The 27,225-nt window shown below is 43.6% G+C and overlaps 2 protein-coding genes across 6 annotated transcripts in view; one reads left to right on the top strand and one right to left on the bottom strand.

Annotated features, from left to right (window-relative positions):
* The window catches only part of LOC110490371 (muskelin), a 41,968-nt gene extending 35,950 nt beyond the window's left edge, over window positions 1–6,018 (top strand). For all 4 annotated transcript variants that reach the window (XM_090200531.1, XM_090200532.1, XM_021563729.3 and 1 more), the window contains exons 14-18: window positions 401–515; window positions 862–1,001; window positions 1,309–1,411; window positions 2,718–2,772; window positions 3,161–6,018. In XM_090200531.1, the coding sequence (XP_090056657.1) occupies window positions 401–515; window positions 862–1,001; window positions 1,309–1,411; window positions 2,718–2,772; window positions 3,161–3,282 (535 nt within the window). In that variant the 3' untranslated portion in view covers window positions 3,283–6,018. The remainder of the gene's footprint in view (window positions 1–400; window positions 516–861; window positions 1,002–1,308; window positions 1,412–2,717; window positions 2,773–3,160) is intronic.
* Window positions 6,019–6,126: 108 nt separating this feature from the next.
* Window positions 6,127–23,883, bottom strand: podxl (podocalyxin-like). Of its 2 annotated transcripts, none has more exons than XM_021563731.3 (8): window positions 23,268–23,883; window positions 10,315–10,971; window positions 9,919–10,115; window positions 9,780–9,803; window positions 8,574–8,706; window positions 8,320–8,363; window positions 8,058–8,180; window positions 6,127–7,911 (listed from the first exon to the last, which is right to left on the bottom strand). In XM_021563731.3, exons 1-8 carry the CDS (start codon window positions 23,308–23,310, stop codon window positions 7,717–7,719), a joined length of 1,416 nt encoding a protein of 471 aa, XP_021419406.3. In that variant the 5' UTR covers window positions 23,311–23,883; the 3' UTR covers window positions 6,127–7,716. The 2 variants fall into 2 exon arrangements, with proteins under 2 accessions (XP_021419406.3, XP_021419407.3); XM_021563732.3 differs by having other exon boundaries at window positions 9,919–10,112; window positions 23,268–23,792.
* Window positions 23,884–27,225: the final 3,342 nt, after the last annotated feature.

The following is a 27,225-nucleotide window of genomic DNA, read 5'->3' as shown; positions in this document are numbered from 1 at the left end:
CCCTTCAAAAGAGAACAAAATGTTTTTTTCAGGGGGTATGTTTCAGAGCGTGTGTGTGTTGTACCTCTGCACCTTCATGGAGAAAGTCTTTGTTTTCGCCTAGCTAATTTGGTCAGTTGAAACAGTGCTTGTGAGAAAACAGGCTGAAAGTGCTGCCTGCTGCTGGTTCCGGTACACTTCTTTCTCCAGCTGTTCTTTTTACTGAGTGTCCAGTAAATGAAGTCAATGTTTGTGTGTATGTGTGTTTCTCCGTAGGAGGCTGTCTAGAAGTGTGTTCCAGTATTTGCTTCGGGGTGTGTGGGCGTGTTTCCTTTTTAAGGTATAGAAACACAATGGGTGTTCCTCTTCAGGGTTAAGGCCATGTGCGTACTAACTGTTGTACTGTGTGCGCATGCTGCAGGTCGTGTGTGTATAAGAATGACCAGGCGGTGAAGGAGAACCCCAGTAAAGCTCTACAGGAGGAGGAGCCCTGTCCACGCTTCGCACACCAGCTGGTCTACGACGAAATGCACAAGGTCACGCGCACACACACTTAAAAACAAATATTTGACCTTTATTTGACCAGGTTAGTCTGGTTGAGAACATTTATTTTTCAAGAGAGACCTGAACCAAGACAGCAGCATCAACACATCAGTTTTAGACCGCCACATGACATCAACCAGACTAAGATACATCAATATAACAAGCAGCATGTCAGTGAAGAACATGGACACACACACACACACTTCTACAAAATGCTATAAGCATAAGGGCACAAAATTCTTAATGAAATACTGTTTCAGGATATCATTATGATCTGAGACCAGCTGCAGTTTTGAGGGTATTGATGGATAATATCGAATATATCCTCTTTGTGTCCAGGTACACTACCTGTTTGGAGGAAACCCAGGGAAGTCGTGCTCTCCTAAGATGCGTCTGGATGACTTCTGGTCCCTCAAGCTGTGTCGCCCCTCCAAGGAGTACCTGCTCCGACACTGCAGATACCTAATCAGGAAGTACAGGTACACAACCAGAGAATGGACTATACACCTGGAACTGAACCGTAACCTCTCTGTACCATATAGCAAAACAGTGGAGACAAATGTATAGGAGTTATGATACAATTCTAGTTTTGGGTTCTGCTTTGACACTGATTCCACCTAGTGGCCATGTCTTGCCACTGTAGGGAAGGATTATCTCCTCGTTCATTTTGCAGTCTTTGCAGTGATCTTTTTACCTTGTGTGGTACAGAGATTCTGTAGGTTAGGCTAAAGGATTTCCTAAAGCTCTCTGTGGGTATACCTGAAGATCTGTCGTGTGTGTTTTTAGGTTTGAGGAGAAGGCCCAGTCAGAGCCTCTGAATGCTCTGAAGTACCTGCAGAACGACCTCTCTCTGACCGTGGACCACACCAACCCTGATGAGACCAAAGAGGTGAGGGACATTGCAGTGTTATTTATTCAACTGTGCTTTTAGATCAAGTAAACTAGAGGTCGACCGATTTAAGATTTTTCAACGCCAATACCGATTTTTGGAGAACCAATAAAAGCAGATACAGACGATCTATCTATCTATCATCTATCTATCTATCATCTATCTATATATCATCTATCTATCTAAGTTTGGTTTAAATAATGCAAAAACACAGTGTTGGAGAAGAAAGTGCAATATGTGCCATGTGAAACGTTTTAAGTTCCTTGCTCAGAACATGAGAACATGTTCAATACTCCCAGTTAAGAAGTTTAAGGTTGCAATTATTATAGGACCATTTCTCTCTATACCATTTGTATTTCATAGACCTTTGACTGTTGGATGTTCTAATAGGTACTTTAGTATTGCCAGCCTAAACAGCGCTGTGCTTCAAGCATTGCCAAAAGCTACTGGCAAACGGAGGAAAGTGCTGTTTGAATGAATGCTTACGAGCCTGCTGCTGCCTACCACCACTCAGTCAGACTGCTCTATCAAATCATAGACTTATTATATAGTAAACACACAGAAATACCAGCCTTAGGTCATTAATATGGTCAAATCCGGAAACTATCATTTCGAAAACAAAACGTTTATTCTTTCAGTGAAATACAGAACCGTTCTGTATTTTATCGAATGGGTGCCAACCCTAAGTCTCTAAATATTGCTGTTACATAGCACAACTTTCAATGTTATGTCATAATTCAATGTTATGGAAAATTAATTACGGTATTTGTTAGGAAGAAATGGTCTTCACACAGTTCGCAACGAGCCAGGCGACCCAAACTGCTGCATATACCCTGACTTACACTGAACGCAAGAGAAGTGACACAATTTCAGGCACCGCATTGATTATATGCAATGCTGGGCAAGCTAGTTAAACTAGTAATATCATCAACCATGTGTAGTTAACTAGTGATTATGCTGAGATTGATTTTTTTCCTAAGATACGTTTAGTGCTAGCTAGCAATTTACCTTGGCTCCTTGCTGCCTACACTCGCGTAACAGGTGGTCGGCCTGCCACGCAGTCCCCTCGTGGATTGCAATATAATCGCCGATTACCGATTTGTTATGAAAACTTGAAATCGGCCCTAATTAATCGGTCACCTTTAAAATAAACATATGAAGTGGTTTGATAATGTAACATTCCAAGCCTGTGTTTTGATGTTCATTGTTGTTTATATTATTACCAGGAATAATGGAAGTGTATTTGTTGGCGGTGTTGCGTTAGTGTTCAGTGACTGAGATGTTGTGTTCCGATGTGACTGTTCAGTTCCAGCTCCTGCCCTCGGCTCTCTTCAAGTCTAGCTCTGACTTCATCCCTCTGGGTAAGAGCCTTCTGCATACTTCACTGGACACACAGTAGATGAAAACCAATGAACGCAACGATTATTCTTGCCCGCTTTCCCCCCCCCCCTTCGGCCCTTCTTTCTGACGTACTTTCATTTTGATCCTCCCACATGACCTTCTGAGCATGTATGTGACCTTTGAGCTCATAGGACTTCCTGTGGAGATTGAGCAATTGAAGTGAGTCTTTTCTTCCCACCACTCTCTCCCTTCACCATCTCTCTTGTCCCTCTTTCCCTCTCTCTATTCCTTTCCATCTCTCTTCCCCTCCCTGTTCTTCCTATCTCTTTCACACGCTCTTCCTCCCTCACTCATCTCTCCCCCTCTTCTGACCCCTCTCCTCTCTCGCCCTCTCACTCCTTCTCTCAGGTTTCTCAGACGTGGACCAGACGTATGCCCAGCGCACGCAGCTCTTTGACATGCTCGTCAACTTCTTCCCGGACACCATGACCCCACCCAAGGGTAACCTCGTTGACCTCATCACACTCTAGCCCCGCCCCACAACCCTATGCACCACCACCATAAGCCAATAAGACTCTGATTGGCCGGCCCAAAGCCAAACTTAATATTTTTCTACACTTGACCCTTCCAAATTCAGTGGTGCTCTGCTCGCGGACTGCACTTGTTGACCCCCTCTATAGGACGTTGGTTCTTCAACAACTAAAACGGAAAATGAGGGTCAGGCCACTTGTGATCTAAAGGGGTTGATACTGAATATCACTGTGTGAAAAATAAGAAAATAAACTCCTGATAGTCTTTGTTTAATAAACTGATTTAACAGGGCAAAAATACCCAGAATTCTGCCAAACATATCTGTGATAACTGATTTGATTTGTGAGGTTTACATTACTTTTACACGCTGCGTTTGAGTTTGCTTGGCATTAGTAGCCTGTTAGATCAAGGAGGAGTCTCTTATTTTCCGCTCGGTCTTGCATCCGTCTCTCTCTGACACTCACTCACACAAACCTGCTTGTGAAAGTAGTTGTTACGTAATGACACCCTGTCAGTGCGTTGTCCGTTGAATATACCGTCAACCAAGTTCATGCTTTTGTTTGCTTGCTCTGCCTGTATTATTGGTGGCCATATTATATACCCCATATTTATAATTGTCTGCCATGCTGTTTCACACTGTGTCAAAATGTTGATTGTGTTATATAGAAACAATAGAATAATGATCCTAAGAGACAATTTATATGTCAAATGAAGTTAAGTCAATTAAATCCTCTATCAATGTAAAATTCAGTCATGAGTTTGGGGGGAAAACATTGTCAAGTTGTCAAAAGCCTGGGATTCTGGTAATGGCTACTGTAGCTTTAGTGTGATGTAACCATGGTTCTGTCACTGAGGCATGGTGGGAAATGTAGTCTCCAAGTATGAATGTTATTTTTTAAACTCACTCCCCATCTTGTAAGAGAACTGCAACATGATGGTTCTGCTGTATCAGGGAGTTTTCTTAATGTACAAACACACATCTGTACACATATGATCTCATTGGCTGGGATGTATCTCACTTTGACGATGGAAGTTATTTTATGGAAGGAAGAATGAATGATTGCTTTCATTGAGGGAGAGCCCAGTCTCCCCCTTAAGAGATGGCCTGATTACTGGGTTCTCTCTGTTTCTCATGCAAACAGTGATGACAGGACATTCTTCATTTCTGACCTAAAGAAATACAGAACACTAGATTTCATTCTTACTCAGAATAAGGCGATAGGAGCATTTTACAAGTGATCTCTAACACCAAGTTATCAAATGGTATCTGTCTTGTGGCTCCAGCCAAAGTTTGAATGTACAGGAAATGTTTTTGATTGGTTCATAATCATTATGCTGGAACTGAGGATGCCCTTTGATATAGCTTGTGTGTGTTTGTCTCGGATCGCCAGGGTATTTTGTCTAGTCCACCTGTGTAACATAATACAAACATTTGCCTCATATTGTTCTTCCATTAATCTCAGTAGGAGAGATGATTGAAGTGATACCCTTTTCCCTCCTCAAGAATAGTAGCAGCCTAGTCTTCCATTAATCTCAGTAGGAGAGATGATTGAAGTGATCCCCTTTTCCCTCCTCAAGAATAGTAGCAGCCTAGTCTTCCATTATTCTCAGTAGGAGAGATGATTGAAGTGATCCCCTTTTCCCTCCTCAAGAATAGTAGCAGCCTAGTCTTCCATTACATTGTGTGTGTATTGTCTATATATTTAGCATTTTTCTGAGACGGCTGTACAGTATGCAGAGTACACTCTAGGCAAAGGCCTATGGAGTCTGTGAAATATCCATCCCCATTTGTTTCGAGATCAATCAACTCCACTATCAGATAACCAGAGAGGGAGGGACTATTCACATTCAAGGAGACAAACACTTAGTGCTTGAGTCCTGTCGGGTGGTAGAGCCAAACTTTAGACATGCTTTTTCTTGTCAAATCCTTGCAAAATCCTTGATCAAAATCCTAATCAAATTGGCAGATTGTACACTACGTCCCAATAGATTCATTACATCTGGTTCAAGACTTCTGATCTTATTGTTAGGTGAGTGATCAGATCCGATTTCTCTGTTCGTTTGCACTCATGTCCTCAGTAATCAGAATTAGATTAATTTGAATCACAATCATTTCTGTGTGCGTTTACTGCTTGTGTGCAGGGTGCACACCCCTGTATGCTTACAGTGTGTGTGTGTGTGTGTGTGTGTGTGTGTGTGTGTTTGTGCTTGTTTGTGTCTGTTTGCTAATGGTTGTCTTCTGCTGCCACCATATTAAGCTTAGTAGATATTAGCTCTCTGACCTGGGATCCAGAGAGAAAGTGTCATACTTACCATCAGATTTGTAATAAAACCTGTTATTTAGGCCGTACTCATTATTTATGGTCGTTGTCACAGAATAGAAGACTTTTGAGATTGACTTTTGCGGTGGTTTCTTTTTTTGTCAGAAATAAAAGATAAGCTTTAAGAAAACATGAAAGAAGCACCTTTGCAGAAAATATATATATCACAATGCCAAATACATTTTATTTTTGGGAGCGGAAGGAAATTATAATTTTCAGGTAAATGGAATGTTCTTCATCTGCACCCTCTTCTCCCCTACTGGGACTCATGAGTATGTGGGGTACTCTAGAGTGCGTGAATGAGCACTACTCTGTGGATAAAGTGAATGTGTAGAGAGCCTATTGTAGAATTGCATTGTATGTAATGTACATAACGAATAAAGATTGTATTTTGTTCAGGTTTTCTTAAATAAATGACTCCGGTCTTTTGATTTGTTTGTAACCAGTTGGGATGCAACTATACATTTTGTATTTGGATTGTTTCATCAATTTTCATCAAAGTTACAAAAAATACAACACCTGTTTGAAAGAAGTGTGTTTTATTGGCAAATCTTTATTGGCATAAGAAAACATGGCTGCCCTGGTCATGATAGACGAGGCACAGCTTCCAGTGTGTCAGACCCCCTGTTGTTTGGCTTCATCAGCAAACAAACCATAAATACATACAATAACTGCTAAATATTTTTGTGTAAAAGAAATAAAATATGAGTGAGCGACTGTACAGAACTAATGACAAACGACACAGGAATGTGTGGAATAAGTGGTGGATTGTTTGGTGTTGGTTGATTTTACAGCTTAAATATAATTGGGAATTATTGTTTCCATGTGAATTATACATGAATTGGAATACATTTAGCCAGATAATCACATGGATATTTAAATACCCTTTTTCGTCAAATCAACTGAATAGAAATGTAACAAACAACAAATAAAATGTGCAGAGGCCTATGTAACCTTCAACATCAGCAAACAAGAAAATATGTATCTTTAGGGGCCAGCTTCCCTGATACAGAGCAACCCCAGTCCTAGACTAAAAAGCCTAGTTGAAAGGGCTCTTAAGTCCAAGGGTCGGCTTTATCTATGTCCAGGAAACTGGTCCTAGGTCAAGTTCTTTAGAATTTTCAAACGACTATTGACAGTGTTTTTCCCCTTGACATCTTTAGGCCCTCCCGTCCCAGCAGCGTCTCCAGGGACCCCGTTGTTTCATTAGTGTGGTTCACTGTGCTCAGTTGAACCAGTATATGGCTTCTATACAGCAGCCAATGCCAGGTCGTCAGAGCTGAGATTCACTAGTAGTTTAATTCATTCACCAGGATGATTATTTCACTTTATCCTGAGGTCATTTTCTCTAAATCAATACTAATGAGATTTAACCATAAAGGCAGTGTTACAGTTTACAAAGTTTCAGCTTCCATTTTCTCTGAAAATATAAGAAAATACTATGTACAGGTGCTCAAGTGTACAATTCAATGCACTTTTGGGGATTACGTTGATTACAGCATAAAAAACATGCAGATTTTAGTTTAGACCGCTTCATAAACTCCACCCTGAAATAATGGTGGTTTGAGTGTTTGGTTTTCCCAATTAAATCAATAACTGTGTAGCGGTACATCAAGTACCTTAAATGCTCAATGGCTCTTAAAATGGGATTGTGTATGTTTGAGAGTTACATTTCCCAAATATTGAATATCTCCTAAAACTAGGCACAATGTTGCTTGGTGTAGTATCCACTACATGTCCTGTTACTTTTCCATGGCCACAGCGATGTGACTCTTGACACTCGTTTAGTCGGGATGGGTTTCCAGAATCTGTCATCTGGGTGTTTATTTTCTCCAGATTTGTCAGGTGGTGTCTGTCGTTGCCTTGGGTCTGGTTCAGTGGGGAGGAACATTAAAAGTGTTGCGGATAGAAATGCATTGCATAGAACTGTCACAATTGTGCAATTCCCAAATACCATTATTTAAAGTTGTATATATTCTATATAGAATACATTTCTACCTGCAACGTTTGGAGCTAGAACTCTACTAAACAGGGCCCTTGTAACGGTGCAGGGAAGGGAGAGTCAGTTGGTCGAGGGATTATAGTAGCCCTCCTGTCTGTTCCACTCCTCCTCTACAAGTGAGTGTCCTCCTCGTCTGGCACGTCCTCTTTGAGCAGGCTGTCGATGGGGACAATCCAGCTGTCGTTGAACTCTCCGTACAGGGCCACCTTCTTCTCCTGCATCTCCGGCTGCACCTCCATCACCTCCAATGTGGGGTTGTCATGGTAACCATCCTCCACCGTCTGCAGCTCCTCCGTCAGGTGTTGCTGTTGAGAGAAGATAAGGGGAGATTTCGGGTGAGGACCCTCAAAGCATAGCTCAACTATTATTAGGAAGTATTTTAGGAAGAATGTGGACATATTACAGACAGACATTATTGACTGTAGAGTAGTTTGATTTTCAAATTGTTTACTTGGAGGTTCTTCCGATAGGACTTGCGGTGGTATGAGGCGTAGATGGCGAAGCCTACAATCATGGCCAGCAGAGCTCCGCAGGATGCCAAGATGGCAATCAGGGTCATGTTGTCGCTTGGTTTCTGACAGAATAGATGAAAAAGTAAATAAGGACCCACTCTGGCACGCCTCCCTCCAAATACAACCTTTACATGTTCTCTAGTAGCCAGTTTATGATGACATTCAGGGAAATATGTAGTTCACAATGTTAATTAGACTTACTCTGGTGATTTCCTCGTAGTATTGCTGGACGACAGAGTTGTCCACTAAAAAAAATCAAAGGAAACTTTAATTTACAACAGTTCATTTCTGTTGCTTGACCTTGACAGCAATTGGCTCTAACCCTCTCAAATAGTATGTATTTATACACAATTCATACAACCAAGACTAGCATTAGGAAACGGGGTGCGTTAGGTGTGCTCTATTTAATTGCTTTGGAAGCTTCTGAATCGTGGGGACTGGATAGTTTTACTTACCTTTACCGGTCATTACCACGCTGTCAAAGGTAGTGTGTCCGTTGTTCTCTCTCACAGTCAGAGTACAGTTAGCGTCGTGCATCTGAGACATCAGCTGTCGACACAGCTCCTCCAGGTCCTTCCTCTCGTAATTCTGACGAGAGAAAAAAAAACGTTTGTAAGGCTCTAAGTTGCATCAAATGTTTCCATAGTTTATGAACGGGACAAAAAACAATCAACATGCCTTGTTGAGTGAATCTATCTAAAGAGTGGCAATTGCTGAGCTGATGTCATTTCACCATGATATCATTACAACCATCACTACAATGCTGGTTTTGGTGAGTCGAGGGAAAGGTCAAAGGTGGGACGTCAGCATTTCCCGCACAATGTGGTGTCAGTTATTCTTGGCCTTTCTGAAGCAGAGCAGCTGTTCATAGACAGCGAGGGAGAATGAGAGCGAGGAAGAACGTGAGAGAGGTGTGGGAAAAACGGAAACCAGCGAAAGGCAGGAAGGTTTCCCACTAAGACACTTTTTCCACCCAATGCCTGCGGAATCCTTTTTTAATAATATGATGCTCTACTTCCACTACTTCCTGTCCTGGCTTTGGAAACGAGTGTTCGCTCTGTGTTGAGAATAGACGGGTTGGTTGTTTAGCAACAAAACAGAAGCGTGTGCAACTATGGGGCAAAACAGATGGTTTACTTTGTTGTCAACATGTTAACTCTGTCTCCAAATGTTTATGGAAAACCTAAATACATTCGCACAATGAGCACTTTGTTGTCTTTCAAATAGATTGTTACAGTTGTTGGTTAGCTAGCTGGTAGATTTTTATATTAGCATAGAAATTATATCAGTCAAAATACCTCAAGACATGGTATCAATAACAAGATAAAAATGGCTGAAACGCACCACCTACGATTCCCCACATGGCAGCTTGTCATTGTTGCTAACCAACTGGCCATCCAGAACCACAACAACACACAGAATTCTGCCTCAGCATGCATATTGTTTTCAGGACGTTGTCAGCTAACCCATCTATAGGACCAGGGGAAGGGTAGAGGTCAGAGCAGGCTTTCACCATCCTGGTCTTTGAGGACCACTCTGTAAAGATGGTTCGAACTGCAACTGAGGATTTGTCATTACATTTGTCATTTGAAACCGAATGTAAACGCAGACCTAAACTCGTGAGCAAATCTAGGATGACAGTAGAAAGGAGAAACCCTTACCTCTCCATTTTGGGACTTGCCAAACTGTAAAAAGCAGGAAAAAAAGACACAGTTCAGGTCATATTTGTGTGCATTATGATTCAGAAGATTTTTCTTGAATCAGACTGACAAGTCTTATGTTAAACTTTTTCTGTCATACCGTAAAGCTCTTGGGAGGAGTTGTAGTCTCAGCTGTGGTTGTAGACACCATCCTTCCCTGTGTGCTGGTCGTGGTGGTAGCAAGACTGCTGCCTGAACCCACACGGCTGGATGTGGATGGGGGATGGGAAGGAAAGGACGATGCTGACCATGGGGTTGGGCCCACCGATGTTGTAGTTGAAACCTGTGTGACTTCTTCTAGAAGCATAAATAAGAGAATGGACAATTTTGTCTGTTGAATGTTCTCTCACTTCCATCGTGTAATCACACATGCCCGCATGGGATAAGAACTGTTCAGCTTTTAGGGTTTTAATTCCTTTGAGACTACAGCCAAACTCTATGCTGGGTGAGTGATAGGTGTTTTGAGGTGAAATGGTGTTGGGAGATAGACCCTCACCTGTAGTGTCCGGGGTGGTCTGAGTGAGGGTTCCTGAGGACCCAGAGGCCCCCGTTCCAGCAGTACCCACGGCAGTAACAATGCTGGTCCCGGGTGTGACGCCGGCTGTCGTGATTGTGGCTGTGTTAGAGGCTACACTAGTCACCTTGTGAGTTAGGGAGTTGGTGGCTGCTGTGACGCTGGCTGTCGGGATTGTGGCTGTGTTAGAGGCTACACTAGTCACCTTGTGAGTTAGGGAGTTGGTGGCTGCTGTGACGCTGGCTGTCGTGATTGTGGCTGTGTTAGAGGCTACACTAGTCACCTTGTGAGTTAGGGAGTTGGTGGCTGCTGTGACGCTGGCTGTTGTGATTGTGGCTGTGTTAGAGGCTACACTAGTCACCTTGTGAGTTAGGGAGTTGGCTGCTGTGACGCTGGCTGTTGTGATTGTGGCTGTGTTAGAGGCTACACTAGTCACCTTGTGAGTTAGGGAGTTGGTGGCTGCTGTGACGCTGGCTGTCGGGATTGTGGCGGTGTTAGAGGCTACACTAATCACCTGAGTTGATATCGGTGACGGGGTGGCTGTGACGCCAGCTGTAATTGTGGTGGGGATAGAGGCTATATATGAAGAGGATGAGGGTTGTTGCTTTGGATTAGCATCAGTACAGTGAAGTAGAAGACCTGGAGTGAACAAACACAAAACAGTGTTAACTGTTTAATCTGAAGCAAATATTACATAGGCCTAACTAAATGTAATCTACTTGGCTAAAGTTACATGGAAATAATGCCATCTCTAGTCTCTAGAACTTGGTCCCTGTGAGTTGCATACAGTTTTATAAATATCTTGTATTTCTAAGAGAATATTAGTGATGAGATATTGAGGAGGCTCTGTGGTGAACTCTGTGGTGAACTCTGTGGTAAACCTGCTGTTTTATTTCATTCTCTCTCTGTTTCTCTATTCATAGTAAACAGGACAGGATGCTCCAAACCCAGCCTATGGGCTTGCCCCAGCGCACCGTGAACAATCCTGGACCACGTTCTCAGGCTGGGACCCTAGGGATTTAGAACAATGGCTTCTATGGGATCCCCTCCCTCAACCCACACACACGTACCGCCATAGCATTAGGACTACTACTTGCTTCCTCATACTCAGTCCCGCACATACGTGGGTGCACAGTCACACACTAAAAACACTCATACCTCTCTTATCTCACATGTTCATATATCAGGCCGTATACCTACATTACTAACGCACTGCACTATAAATAACATGCATTTCAAAGGCTACATATGCTGTCAATTCATATAGGGCTGCATAATTAATCTAATTCACATCAAAATCGCAATATTGCCGTGCAATATTCATGTCGCAAGAAGATTCATATCGCATGCAATATTTTGAAACGCCTCTCAGCCATGTGTAGCGTCTGTTTTTATAGTTGTGGCTGCATCACACACGCTCAAGCCCAGCCCCATCAAGTAGCGCAGCTGCTCCTCTTTAGATTCACTATAAGTTTGCATGCTGTTCTGTTAGGTCAAATGCAGTCAACAGATTGTTCCAGACAACGATGACACTTTTTTTTTGCTTTTTAATATAAATCATTCTGTTTCTAGGATTCCAACAGTTCACCCAAGTGTTTTCATCTACAGGTAACTGCCAAAATAAAGGAAACACTTGAGTAAATGACCGATACAAAGTATGTGTAAAGCAGGTGCTTCCACACAGGTGTGGTTCCTGAGTTAATTAAGCAATTAACATCCCATCATGCTTAGGGTCATCAGAGAGGATTTTACTCCACCCAAAATCTGTCCACGAAAATAAGCCCATGAAGTGAGTCATTTTTGTATGGAGGTCAATGAGTGTGTTGAATTTGATCAACAAAAAATGTAATTGTAATGTGATACGTGAGGGTTATTTGATCTAATAAAAGTTTCGTAATGGTTAGATTGTTACGAATGCACTGATAAATGTGACATTTTGGCAACTTAAAAAAAAAAAATTGTATCTGAGTTGTGCCTGTTGTCATAGAGATACAGTGCATTCAGAAAGTATTCAGACTTTTGTTATGTTAGAGCCTTATTCTAAAATGTATCAAATATTTTTTCCCCTCATCAATCTACACACAATACCCCATAATGACAAAAAACTGTTTTTTAGACATTTTTGCAAATTACAAATTCAAAACATAAGTATTCAGACCCTTTGCTATAAGAATTGAAATTGAACTCAGGTGCATCCTTTTTCCATTGATCATCCTTAAGATGTTTCTACAACTTGATTGGAGTCCACCTGTGGTAAATTCAATTGATTGGACATGATTTGGAAAGGCACACACCTGTCTACATAAGGTCCCACATTTGACAGTGCATGTCAGAGCAAATACCAAACCATGAGGTCAAAGGAATCATCTGTAGAGTTCTGAGACCGGATTATGTCGAGGCACAGATCTGGGGAAGGGTACCAAAACATTTCTGCAACATTGAAGGTCTCCAAGAACAAAGTGACCTCCATCATTCTTCAATAGAAGAAGTTTGGAACCACCAAGACTCCTACTAGAGCTGGCCGCCTGGCCAAACTGAACAATCGGGGGAGAAAGGCATTGGTAACTGATAGAACTCCAGAATTAATCTGTGGAGATGGTTGTCCTTCTGGAAGGTTCTCCCATCTCTGCAGCACTCCACCAATCAGGCCTTTATGGTAGAGTGGCCAGACGGAAGCCACTCCTCAGTAAAAGGCACATGACAGCCCTCTTGGAGTTTGCCAAAAGGGACCTCGGACCATGAGAAACGAGATTCTCTGGTCTGATGAAACAATGATTGAACTCTTTGGCCTGAATGCCAAGCGTCATTTCTGGAGGAAACCTGGCACCATCCCTACAGTGAAGCATGGTGGTGGCAGCGTCATGCTGTGGGATGTTTATCGGCTGCAGGGACTGGGAAACTAGTCAGGATTGAGGGAAAGATGAACGGAGCAAAGTACAGAGAGATCTTTGATGAAAACCTGCTCCAGAGCGCTCAGGACTTCAAACTGGGGTGAAGGTTCACCTTCCAACAGGACAACAACCCTAAGCACGCAGCCAAGACGACACAGGAGTGGCTTCGGGACAAGTCCCTGAATGTCCTTGAGTGGCCCAGCCAAAGCCCGGATTTTAACCCAATCGAACATCTCAGGAGAGACCTGAAAATAGCTGTGCAGCGACTCTCCCCATCCAACCTGACAGAGCTCGAGAGGATCTGCAGAGAATAATGGGAGAAACTCCCTAAATACAGGTGTGCCAACCTTGTAGCGTCATACCCAAGAAGACTCGAGGCTGTAATCACTGCCAAATATGCTTCAACAAAGTACTGAGTAAAGGGTCTGAATACTTATGTAAATGCATTATTCCCATTATTATTTTTGCTAAAAATTCTGAAAACCTGTCTTTGCTTTGTCATTATGGGATATTGTGTGTATATTGATGAGGGGGGAAAACTATTTAATACATTTTAGAATAAGGCTGTAATGTAAATAAATGTGGAAAAAGTCATGGGATCTGAACACTTTCCAAATGCACTGTAAACGGATGACTCATCATCAACCTGTTTTAGCATGGACATTGCCATTGAACGCTTCCACCCTTTTAAAGTAGTCAACTGAATGGGGATTCCTATGAGTTGGGAGGAATCAGCCAATGAAGACGTTGACTACTTTAAAATGGAGATGGCCTCAATGGCGCTGCCCATGCTGTCACAGACGCTATAATTGCACAGATACAAAGATTAGTCCTCTATATCTCTATGGTCTGTTTTTCACGTGTATCTGCCCGCTCATTAGCTGGAATGGTCCCACCTGATCTCATCTACTGCCTGCCTGCCTTTTATCTTTGGGAACATGTATTTCCATTGTTAGAGCGGTCACTCGAATATCTTCTCAATATAATAGACAGTCTTTGGGTTGATGTATAAAAATGTCCAGTTGCCCATTATTTTGGCTACCATGGTTAAAAGAAAAGATCTGTGACGTTGAAAGAGGGGTCTCAAAGGAGCTTAGGGGGTTTACAGGGTGTGTGTGTGTGTGTGTGTGTCTCAATCACCAGATCTCAACCCAATTAAACAGTTATGGGAGATTCTGGAGTTGTTCCTGAGAGTGTTTTCCACCACCAACAAAACACCAAATTTTGAAATTTCTTGTGGAAGAATGGTGTTGCATCCCTCCAGTGAAGTTCCAGACACTTGTAGAATATATACCAAGGCACATTGAAGCTGTTCTGGCTGGTGGTGGCCCAACACCCTATTAAGACACTTTTATTTTGTTATTTCCTGTGTTTTGGCAGTTACCTGTATATTGCAAGTCAAATTACATATTTGGTTAAAAAAAAATCACCTTTTTTTTTTTTTTGCAGATATTGTGCAGCCCAAAATCTATACACATAGGACAACATTGTTTTTCAAACAGTGCTCAGTAATTGGATATTCCTGCCAAGGTTACAACCACAAACACAGGCCTACGATACAGGTAGTGGACATACTGTACATACACACCCATACACTCTCACCTCCCACTCCACATGTGCACTGTAGAATAAAGAGATGTGGGGGCTCTAATCGACTCTATTCAATCCAACCTCATAAGGTTTCTATACTACTTGAATCACCCTTACAACATTCCAACCAGATTGTCAATCTCCATATCAATACATATTTTCACACTCTAATAGTCATTGTATGTATGTTATTGAGTAGAGCCCCTCCTGTTGACCAGCTCGTTAAAAAGATGCTCAGCCAGGATGTAAAGATGTAAATCCAGACGTGGGGATTAATAGTGGTTGTCGGGGGCAACGAGGACATTGTCTAAAACAGCCTCTTATCAGTGTCTGTTTTAGAGGGGTGGTGGAAGAAGGGAGAGGTAAAACATTGTTGTCTCCATCTCTTCTCTTTGACAGGCAGCCAACACTGTGGCTGCTATCCCAAACTGCAGACACGCCAATTGTTATCAGGCTCCATTAAGCAGCCTAGTAGTCACTGAGGAGAGAACCCAGAGACACAGACAGCTCTATAGGAGGGGGAAACTCTGAATCCTCCCCCCGGGCCCAGCCTGTTTGTTTACACTCCTGCTAATGTCCCCTGGCAGCTAGTGAAAGGAAGTTGCTACAGCATTGGTAATGTCCCCAGGTAGCTAGTGAAATGAAGTTGCTACAGCATTGGTAATGTCCCCAGGTAGCTAGTGAAAGGAAGTTGCTACAGCATTGGTAATGTCCCCTGGTAGCTAGTGAAAGGAAGTTGCTACAGCATTGGTAATGTCCCCAGGTAGCTAGTGAAATGAAGTTGCTACAGCATTGGTAATGTCCCCAGGTAGCTAGTGAAAGGAAGTTGCTACAGCATTGGTAATGTCCCCAGGTAGCTAGTGAAAGGAAGTTGCTACAGCATTGGTAATGTCCCCTGGTAGCTAGTGAAAGGAAGTTGCTACAGCATTGGTAATGTCCCCAGGTAGCTAGTGAAATGAAGTTGCTACAGCATTGGTAATGTCCCCAGGTAGCTAGTGAAAGGAAGTTGCTACAGCATTGGTAATGTCCCCTGGTAGCTAGTGAAAGGAAGTTGCTACAGCATTGGTAATGTCCCCAGGTAGCTAGTGAAAGGAAGTTGCTACAGCATTGGTAATGTCCCCAGGTAGCTAGTGAAAGGAAGTTGCTACAGCATTGGTAATGTCCCCAGGTAGCTAGTGAAAGGAAGTTGCTACAGCATTGGCAATGTCCCCAGGTAGCTAGTGAAAGGAGGTGCTAAAACGACCAACCACCCTCTGCTCATTTTTGCATTAAGTAACCTTCTGTCTTATGTAACCATACCAAACTTGCCATATCATACTAATTTCAGTGTCCCGAATGTATATTTACTATGTTACGCGTGGTCTATGAGACCAGGCAGGGTAGCTTGAGAAAGGAGGCTGCTTCAACATTGTAGTCTAACAGGTGGAAGTATCCCAGCAGGACTGAATGACAATGAAAAAAAAAGTGTTTTACAGACAGTATTTCTTTGCTACATTTTAAGACAGCTTTTGGAAATGTGTAAGTCAGGAGTGATACAGTTCATTTCTGACATACTCTATGCAATGTCTTGAGAGAAGACTGTACTGATCATGCAGATATTCCATGTACAGTATGTATTTGACCTGGGACTGGTGAACTGCTCCTGTGATTTCCACACAGTGTTCTGCCTCTGAGACTCTGTGTTGTTGCGAGACGTGTGTCTCTATCTGTCTGCTCCACTATCTCCCCTCTTCTACCTCCTCTAGCTGTGGTGTCATATTTTGGGATGACCCTCTTTGACCCTGCCTGTCACCGGGTGTCTGTTTCTTAACAGGTGACAGCAGCAACCCTGATCCTGACATTATTAGCTGGGGCTGTTTTTACCTCAGAGACATTCCACCCCCCCCACAAACACACACTCTCACACACACACACACACACACACGGATAGCACCTGTAGTCTCTCCAAAAACACTCATTCCTTAAGATATGCCCCCCCTCCCTCCCAGAGAAAGGAAGGGGGGGGGGGGTAGGAGATGGAATGGAACATTCCATCTCCATAGCTTCCCTTTCCTCAGCCATAGGCTCCCTAGCTAGTAGCCATGATGCTTAGTAGTGAATAGGGAATGAAGCCTTGTTGTAACTCATAGATCACACCAGAGCAGGTTCCTGTATACCATAGTAAGATTACATTACTATCCCCATGAGTATTGGATGTCTGTCTGTGTGACTACACAGCATAACTGGGCCAACACAGACTGACCTGCAGCCAGGTCTTATTAGCCTCTTCCTCTACCAGGCTATTATTAAGATGGATCGCTAGGTCATTGGGTCCGGTTATGTCCTGTTGGGTCTGCTACTACAGTGTCTCTCTCCCACGGGGTGCGACCCGGTGTCCCGGACCCTCTCAGGGCCAGACGGTAGTCAGAGGGTGTGAGAACCGACCCCAAGGTCCTTCCTGTTAACTCTGTTATGCAATAAGATATGGGCTTCTTTGCTCTCTCACTGTGTGTGTGTGTGTGTGTGTGTGTGTGTGTGTGTGTAGCACATGGGGATGTGTGACTCAGTTGGTAGAGCATGGCGCTTGCAACGCCAGGGTTGAGGGTTTGAATCCCATAGGGGACCAGTAAGTGAGGGTGGTCACGTGTGCTAGCAAGGCAGAGGTCATGGTTTGAGCCGAATCAAGAAGAAGTGGTTCTCGCTAAGCAAGCAGCGTGACATTCTTCACGTGTGTGCATGACTTAAACACAGAGAGCATGAAACACCCTACACACACCCTGCTCTGACTCAAGACTAACAGAGACACAGTAAAATACAGTCAGTTACTTCCAGATCTTCAAGATGGAAATGCAACAAGATGATGATAAGGCCTCTAAATGCCATTTACCATAGGGTTGAGTTCTTCAACTTCCCCAGTGTTTGTGTTCCTAACTCATGCCTGTGACAGTGTTATGGCTTGGCCTGTCCCACTGTGACTAACGAGTCAGTAATGGGGTCAGAGGGGTGTCTCCCTCTCCCCTGCCCTCCCCACAGGGGGTCCTGTTATTGGGTCCCGGCGGGTGTCAAGCACAATCATGTTTAGTGTGAGAGCCTCCATCCGTACACAGTTAAAGCAGAATGACAATCGGCCTGGAGGGTGGAGACTTGTTGAATTGTCCTGCCTTCCTGCCAGCCATATTGTAAGAATAACCTCTGGGCCCCAGGCCCCACACAGACTACTACTGGTAGAGGGAGGGGAGCAGAGGCTTATGGCGACCAGCCTGGGCACCATCAGTTAACATCTTAAAAATAAAAAGAGCCTTTCTTTATGCTAAGTCCTAAGGGTGTGTGTCTGCCGGTCTACTTGTGTTCTGGCATGGGTATGTGATCCTGTCTAGCTGTGTGTGAATTCATCTCTGTCCCTGTATGTGTGCCAGCCAGGCCATCCCATAATATGGCCAGATTTATGTGCGTCTGAGCGTGAACATCCACCATGCACTGCCAGAGGTAGGAGAGTAAATAAATAAATGTAGCTATCCCTCTCCAGCCCCGGACACACAAAGTCACGCTGTTAGGTGGGTGACGGCCCACACAAAAGCCTGGCTTCCCCCGCGTGTGGCTATGCCAGGGGGGGTTACTCCCTCACCCCCGGCCCCCTGCTGCGGACCAAGCTTTTTAGGAGCCCAGTAGTCCCCCGCCTTCTTGGGGTGTCCCATTGAGAGGGGTAATTCAGAATTGGAACTGGGGGAGGAAAGGGGGGATGAAGGGGAGAGAGGAGGGAGGCAGTCTTTACACAGTACTTATCCAATAGGCTCCTCCATTAAGGAGAGGGGCTGTGAATGTAAAAACACTGTGTGAATAAAAGGGAGAGCAGAGAAAGAGTAGGGAGAAAGCGGGATTGGGGGAGGTGGGTAGAGGAGGATTGGGGGAGGTGGGTAGAGGAGGATTGGGGGAGGTGGGTAAGAGGAGGATTGGGGGAGGTGGGTAAGAGGAGGATTGGGGGAGGTGGGTAAGAGGAGGATTGGGGGAGGTGGGTAAGAGGAGGATTGGGGGAGGTGGGTAAGAGGAGGATTGGGGGAGGTGGGTAGAGGAGAGTGAGGGTGGAAAAAGGGTGTTGGTCTCTGTCTGATGGTGTAAATAAAAAATATTATTTAACTGTCTGTGACTACACAGCATAGCTGACAGGATGAAGATTAACAGCTGCCACACGGTGTGGGTCCACACACCCAAACACAACCACATTCCTAGTGCTGTGATGCCAGGTTTATGGGTGTGTTTGTGTCTATGTTGAGCTGTGGTGTGGTGTGCACTTATGGTCAAGTCCAGCGCTTCTACAGCACTTTAGTCTATAGAGGTCTGGGTCGTTCCAAGAAATGAGTCCTTTTTGGTTAGTGTAAAAAGTTTGATTTCACCTAATCTAACGTTCTGTCATGAACAGCAACTTAATAAAGATTTTTTTTTTTCCCATTTCAAGAAATATCTATAATAACAGCCTACTAAGTGCCAATTAAATTAACAGGGTAGACGATTCTGTCATAAATCAGCCATAAATCCCCTTGTGACAGGGTTGTTAAATTCTAGCCTGTCTATCTACGGGTAACCGGGTAGACATGTTATGCTCGACACGCTAAGTTTTCCACCAGAAAATGGCCAAAAAGAGTAGAACCAGTTCGTTCACCTGCTTATACACTATGATTTTACTCATGTTTATTTAGAAAATATAAGGGACAGGTTTTTTCCCCTTAAAATGAATCACTAATCACATGAAGAAATAATCATCTTCAGGAATGACTTGATCAAAGCAACAAAATAACTAGGGCTTTACAATAATGGTGAAGACTTGGACTATCCAAATAGTGTGACCCCATCTGTAGATTCTCTACAGATGGTCATACTATCAATAAACCATCTGTTGATAAGCAACTGCTTGTTAAGGTTACGGTTAGGGTATGGTTTAAAATAAGGGTTAGGGTTAGGAAGGGTTAGGACTTTATCCAAATAAAGAGTTACAAAGCTTGGAGAAATGTTGGGGTTAATCTTCCTAGATGTCACAGGGGGTGTACTGAGGGACATGTCACAGAGGGTGTACTGAGGGACATGTCACAGGGGGTGTACTGAGGGACATGTCACAGGGGGTGTACTGAGGGACATGTCACAGAGGGTGTACTGAGGGACATGTCACAGAGGGTGTACTGAGGGACATGTCACAGAGGGTGTACTGAGGGACATGTCACAGAGGGTGTACTGGGGGACATGTCACAGAGGGTGTACTGGGGGACATGTCACAGAGGGTGTACTGGGGGACATGTCACAGAGGGTGTACTGGGGGACATGTCACAGAGGGTGTACTGGGGGACATGTCACAGAGGGTGTACTGAGGGACATGTCACAGAGGGTGTACTGAGGGACATGTCACAGAGGGTGTACTGAGGACATGTCACAGAGGGTGTACTGAGGGACATGTCACAGAGGGTGTACTGAGGGACATGTCAAAATGCAGAATGTTGGTACTTTAGCAAGTCTTTATTCATAATAAAAATCTAATTAATTGAATGTTCCATGTGGTCTATATTAATAGGCACTACATTTAAAGAGGCTTTTACTACTTAAAATATCAAAGGAACCACAGCGTCATTCAATTCAAGATGGTTCATCGTATCCACTGGTCGGGGGCCAAACTTGGAAGAATATTCTCTGATTTTGATCCTACCTGTGTCAGATGTAAAGTGGAACCAGTCACACTGTTGCATATGTTTTGGGGCTGTCATAAACTGTCAGGTTTCTGGGAATTAACATTTAAATGTTTCTCTGATTATATATGACACTGTTATAGATCCGTCTCCCCTTACAGCCCTTTTTGGAGTACTGCCCATGGGTACCCCCCTGTCAAGAATCCAGTCGGACACTGTTGCTTATACAACTCATTTAGCTAGACGGCTTTATTTGTATTTTTATTCTAGTTGAGTATATTATTTATATTGCTGTGTGTGTGTGTGTGTGTGTGTGTGTGTGTGTGTGTAAAACTTAATAAACAGAGTTAAAAAAAAATAATATCAAAGGAACTCATTTTGTGGAATGACCAGTCTATTGTCTTTAATCCTGTGTGTTGGCTGGCTTTGAGCTAAACTAAGGAATGCAGCAAGGAATACTGTATGCTATTAATCTATTACCAGTAAATACATTAGGCAAGGAATGTTGGTAGACAACAGTGTGGAACAGTTGACATTATGGAGGAGATTGGAGTGATATAGTGGTCACCGACACTTAAGACCCAACTCTGACACACACACACACACACACACACGTTTTGTTTGCTTGGCTCTTATTAGGAAACATCCGCTCTCTGTTTTCTTAGAGGTAAAGTAGAAGGGAGTTCCCAGCCAGGGCAGAGAAAGGAGTGTGAGGAGAGAGTGAAGGTGGGAGGGAGAGACCTTGTACATGTGTGTGTTCCTGTATGTGTGATATGAGAGAGAGATGAAGCAGGGAGGCGGTAGAAGGGAGGAGGGGAGCTGAGTGAAGGTCTGTGATGCATGGTGCCAGCCACTGGCCTGATTAATGTCCACCTGGCCTGGACATGTAGGAGTGTAGACTGCTCTGGGGTGAAGATAGAGGTGGAGGGTGTGGTGGTGCTTTATCATCCACATCAGACAGTGATGAATCACAAGGCTTTACTACACTTACTCCCTAGAGGAACTGGAAGCCTCCCTATCCTGTACTGTTCCCCAACGCTGCTGTTTAAAACCCCAATCCCCTGAATGTCGATAGTGGATCTAAATCCCCTGGCTGCCTCTGAAATGGCACCCTATTCTCTTTATAGTGCACTATTGATCAGCGCTGTAATGGGCCCTGGCCACATTACAATGCACTACTTTTGCAGGGCCCATATGGCTCAGGTAAAAAAGTATGCCCTATAGAGGCAATGGAGTGTCATTGCAGATGCACAGCCTGTTTAATGTCCTGTTTCCCCTCACTTTTATTAGGGGAATTTCCAGGGGAGTGAAGGAGTGAGGACTCCGTCTCCCTGTCCTTGCATTTGAGTGAACCAGGCTGTGTGTGTGCGTGAGGAGACGGAGGGAGCTCATATATCCTCTCAGGATGGGAATCTGGTGCCACACCTTCCTTACGAACAGGGATGTTGTTAAAGGAGTTTTCCTATCTATTGTTCTCCGCTAGCGTTCTCCCATAGGCTGGGCCTAGGGAGGATGGCTGTGGGTGACAAGCCGCATGCCGATCATAAGAGATCCTGGCTGGGTTTACCTTTTAGGAAAACACACGACATGGCCTTCTTGACCCCAGATAGAGGATGAAAGGGACTGGGAAGTGGTGTGTGCGGGGTAGACTCTGGACGGATATGGTCTGGTCTGGGATATTTGACTTGTTCTTTTTAAAAGCACTATGGTTCGTTTGCAGATTCAAAATGTAAATGAATAGTTTGTGTTCTATCAAATGGTAATGGAGGTTGATTTGTATCCAAAGGAGGACATCGGTTTTTTTTTTTGTGCCTATATGCTTGTCAATAATGCTTGTCAAGTTAGTTTTAGGCCTAACTCCTTATGTGGTCTAAAACAGTTTTGGGGAAAGGGCTGACCGTGAACATCCAGTCTGTTTTTTCTCGGCGACAAAAAAACAAAAGCCTCCTCTACTTTTCATGAATTTATAGTGGCAAGAGGCAGGTGCGACCTGCGCGTAATTAAAGAATAACACTCCGCCTTACCATTTGGCATGAGGGTCGTCTCGAGCGGGTCACGGGGGCACTTCATTATGCGGTCCCGTTGTCTCCCTCCCGGGCTCCCGGCTCTTGAGCACAGTGTGAGAGGAGAGGACCCGGGCGTGAAGAGGGGGCAGATGTTTCAGCTGCGCGGCCCTGGCACTGACTCCCCGGTGCCACTCCCTCAGATGCCAGTCTCTGCCTCGCACTTACAGTGCAACTCCCCCTCACTCACTCCTCGATACCGAAATTAGAGCAGCATGTTGTGAAAGCGCGCAGCTGGTATAGATTCTCACTAGTATTAGTGGGATAGAGGGCTAATAAAATAACGGTTTAATAGGAATTATATTTTGTACCTTTGGATTACTGCCAAGCAACATGTTATTTTAGCACCGATGACTGAAAAAAATGACAATATGTCAATCATATAGACGGAGTAACGAAAACGATGTAATTTTTGATGGGAATTCCATTCTATTTTGTTTTACAGATTCACAGATTAGGCTACAAACTTCAGTGCATCATCAACTGTAAACTATTGATGTACGCACCTGTTGCTGAGGAGAAACACAACCTCTTATAATCAACATTGTTTTATTTAGTTGTTTTTCTTTTATTATGAATTGATAAATGATGATACCAAATGTGATCTCCTCCTATGTTAACTTCTCTCATTGAATGTCTTCAATAGCTCAAATAAAGGAAAGGTGATGATGGGGTCTTGTGGGTCCCCAAAAATAAAACCAACTTTGATCAAATTAAATAAAATACAAAGAATAGACACTTACCAAGTGGAAGAAGTGCCCACGTGATTCGCATTATCGTTTCCATTCTGTTTTTTTTTTACCCAACTTTGTTTCATTCAGTGTTGCTGCAGCACTCAATCCGTGGTTTTAGGTATTCCGAATCAGAATGTTGAATTACAAGCAGCGGATTCTTGCTGGAGACGCCGGTCCGTTACGCCTATCTCATTGAATTTGTATTTGAAGTAAATTATTTTCCCAAAGTTATTGTTTTGCTGAAAGCTAAGAACTCTTTTGTTTGGCGCTTCTCCCCTTCTTTTCTCCCCCTCTCTGAGTCGGGAATTTGGGGGAAAGTTTTTCTCCGGTCTCCTTGGCTGCGCTGATTGTGTAGCGTTGTTGCTGGCTCCTTCTCCCCGAGTGGCTTGAAAACGTATTGTGCTTTCAAAGCGCAAGCCCCGTGGCCAGTCCAGACCCCAGTCTTCTTTACAAGTGTTCAGCTGTTACTCACAGGCCCATGGCACTGCCCATTCCAGCTTGTCATGCGAGGCAAGGGGAGATCCAATAGAATGCATTTTTGGGCGGACTCTCAAGCTGACCAACACTGAAGAACAAAGGAAACGACTCCCAACGACTTTGTTCCTTCAGTTTGCCTTATTCCAATAATGGTCAATGATACAATAAATACAGTGGCTTGCGAAAATATCCCCCCCCCCTTGACATTTTTCCTAATTTGTTGCCTTACAACCTGGAATTAAAGTAGATTTTTGGGGGGGCTGTATAATTTGATTTATGCAACATGCCTACGATTTTGAAGATGCAAAATGTTTTTTTTTTACTGTGAAACAAACAAGAAATAAGACAAAAAAAAAGAATTTGAGCATGCATAAATATTAACCCCCCCAAAGTCAATACTTTGTAGAGCCACCTTTCCCAGGAATTACAGCTGCAAGCCTCTGTCTCTAAACCTGGCACATCTAGCCACTGGGATTTTTGCCCATTCTTCAAGGCAAAATGCTCCAGCTCCTTCAAGTTGTATGGGTTCCCCTGGTGTACATCAATCTTTAAGTCATACAACAGATTCTCAATTGGATTGAGGTCTGGGCTTTGACTAGGCATTTCCAAGGCATTTAAATGTCGACCCTTAAACCACTCGAGTGTTGCTTTAACAGCATGCTTAGGGTCATTGTCCTGCTGGAAGGTGAACCTCCGTCCCAGTCTCAAATCTCTGGAAGACTGAAACAGGTTTCCCTCAAGAATTACCCTGTATTTAGCGCTATCCATCATTCCTTAAATTCTGATCAGTTTCCCAGTCCCTGTTGATGAAAAACATGATGATGGCCTCGGGTGATGAGTAGTGTTGGGTTTTCGCCAGACATTGCGCTTTCCTTGATGGCCAAAAAGCTCAATTTTAGTCTCGGCTGACCAGAGTACCCCTTCTTCCATATGTTTGGGGAGTCTCCCACATGCTTTTGGCGAACACCAAACGTGTTTGCTTATTTTTTTCTTTAAGCAATGGCTTTTTTTCTGGACACTCTTCCGCAAAGCCCATCTCTGTGGAGTGTATGGCTTAAAGTGGTTCTATAGACAGATACTCCAATCTCCGCTGTGGAGCTTTGCAGCTCCTTCAGGGTTATCTTTGGTCTCTTTGTTTCCTCTCTGATTAATGCCCTCCTTGCCTGGTCTGTGAGTTTTGGTGCTGGATTTAATGGTGCTCCATGGGATGTTCAAAGTTTCAGATTTTTTTTTATAACCCAACCCTGATCTGTACTTCTCCACAACTTTGTCCCTGACCTGTTTGGAGAGCTCCTTGGTGTTCATGGTGCCGTTTGCTTGGTGGTGCCGTTTGCTTAGTGGTGTTGCAGGCTCTGAGGCCTTTCAGAACATGTGTATATCTACTGAGATCATGTGACAGATCATGTGACACTTAGATTGCACACAGGTGGACTTTATTTAACTAATCATGTGACTTCTGAAGGTAATTGGTTGCACCAGATCTTATTTAGGGGCTTCATAGCAAAGGGGGTGAATACATATGCACACACCACTTTTCCCTTTTTATTTTTTTTGAATTTTTTGAAACAAGTATTTTTTTTCATTTCACTTCACCAATTTGGACTATTTTCTGTATGTCCAGTACATGAAATCCAAATAAAAATCCATTTAAATTACAGGTTGTAATGCAACAAAATAGGAAAAACGCGAAGGGGGATGAATACTTTTGCAAGGCACTGTAACGGACATCGGTTTGAGGGGAAATTACAAGGACATGTGCTGGAGTGTTTTGCATTGATTAAGTCATCCAATTCAGTCCATTAAAATACCATGAGTGACTCTTAGCATGCTGCTTCCTTCAGACACACGGCATGGTAATACATGTTACCCAAATCATTCATATCTATAGTACTCCATTCATTCACCATATTAGCCAACAAATACAATATTAATTAGCTTGGGAAAGTGGCATGTAACCAGCAGGTGTTTATGTTTGTCTTTTGGATTTGGGGATCCAAGTCAGGCTGTTTGACCCTAAGGAGAGAGCTGAGTTCACAGGCTTTCCTGGAATTGCTTTGAAAGCACTTTTGATATGCCCTCTTCAAAGATCAGTCAGTCAAATATTTATTTTTTTGTGCAAAAATACTTGATTTGCCTCAACTGGCAGCTTCATGTGTTAGACAATATTGAATTAATATCTTGAATAACTTCTACATCAATCCCTATTTGTAATACATGTATCTTTGAAAGATGTAAGAGCCCCAGGCATGATGTCTGATATATAAGATCCAGTGGCTGGTCTGGTGATGGGAAATTAGGGCGTAAATAGTGGAGATAAGATCATGGGTGTGGAGGTTTCCCTGGGCGTTTCTCTGTACTGAAATAGTCGGTCATTATTAAGCTGTTTAGATGTGGAGCTTTCAAAGCTATACTAATGGTACTCCCTCCCATGGTCCATGTCAGTCTGGGTTATTCATTTACCTTCAACAATATACAACTTATTTGGTTGAAAGAACACTTAAGAGTTTAGTGTAGTTTATGAGTGTGGAGTGGTGTACATACACGCTGTGTGTGCCCTTGTTCATTTGTGATTGACTGTGTGTGCGTGTGGCAGAGAGAGTCGACAAGTGTTTTTACACATGTACAAACCTATGAGAGCTTGTGTATGTGTGAGTGAGTGAGGGAGCTGGTGTGTGACTGCCACCAATCATCCCTAGTACCAGCAGCTGGTCAGAGGAATTCTGTGTTGGTGTTAGGGATCCTCTAAACTCCTCAAATGTTACACCCTCCAGTACCATCATCTGACTGAGGGCTGATGCTGCACCTCACCTCACCAGGCTGGCCAGACACAGGGCTGGGAGGGGTATCACGGTGGGGCTGCTGACTGGGCTGTCATTTAACCATGAACTGTCATTTTTGGCTCTCAGCTCCCTTCAGTGCCAAGTTGCCCAGGGCTGTGAGCACCAATGGACAGTTAGTACATTGATTTCGTCTTTGTTTATTAAAGCTGTCATTATCTATTAATCTGCTTTACTTGGCCACTCCTATTGATGGTGTATTATAGAAATACTATATGAGTTGGCATACAAAACAAACTCAAATATATAACTTCTTCTAAAACTAGAATAAAATGAAAAAAGCTGTGTTCTACAACTTCTCAAAAGATCAGTTTGGCAGATTAGCCATGTGACTGTGTGTCTGTCCCAAGTGATGTATGTGATCGTTGGTACCAACATCTATCTCTATGTCACAAAGGGGAAGTTCGACCCAGAGACAATGCCCCCCCCCCCCCCCCCCCGTTGATGTGAACTCGTACACATTCCAAAGGCATGATTACTTAGCCACAATGAGTTGTACGTGTGTGTGAGAGAGCGATCTGCTGGCTCTGAGCCATGCTTTCTCATGTCCAGCGTTTGTCTCTCTCGCCCCGGCGCAGCGCTCATCCGCCTCATTAGCCTCTTACAATGGAGCGGGCATGGTTGGAAAGTGTGCATGTGTTCTCTCCTCAAAC

The sequence above is a fragment of the Oncorhynchus mykiss genome, chromosome 15 (assembly GCF_057628025.1).
Source record: "Oncorhynchus mykiss isolate SJ-2025 chromosome 15, ASM5762802v1, whole genome shotgun sequence".
Classification (NCBI taxonomy): Eukaryota; Metazoa; Chordata; class Actinopteri; order Salmoniformes; family Salmonidae; genus Oncorhynchus; species Oncorhynchus mykiss.
The sequence above is the reverse complement of the archived record's forward strand: the minus strand, read 5'-3'. Positions and strand labels throughout refer to the sequence as shown.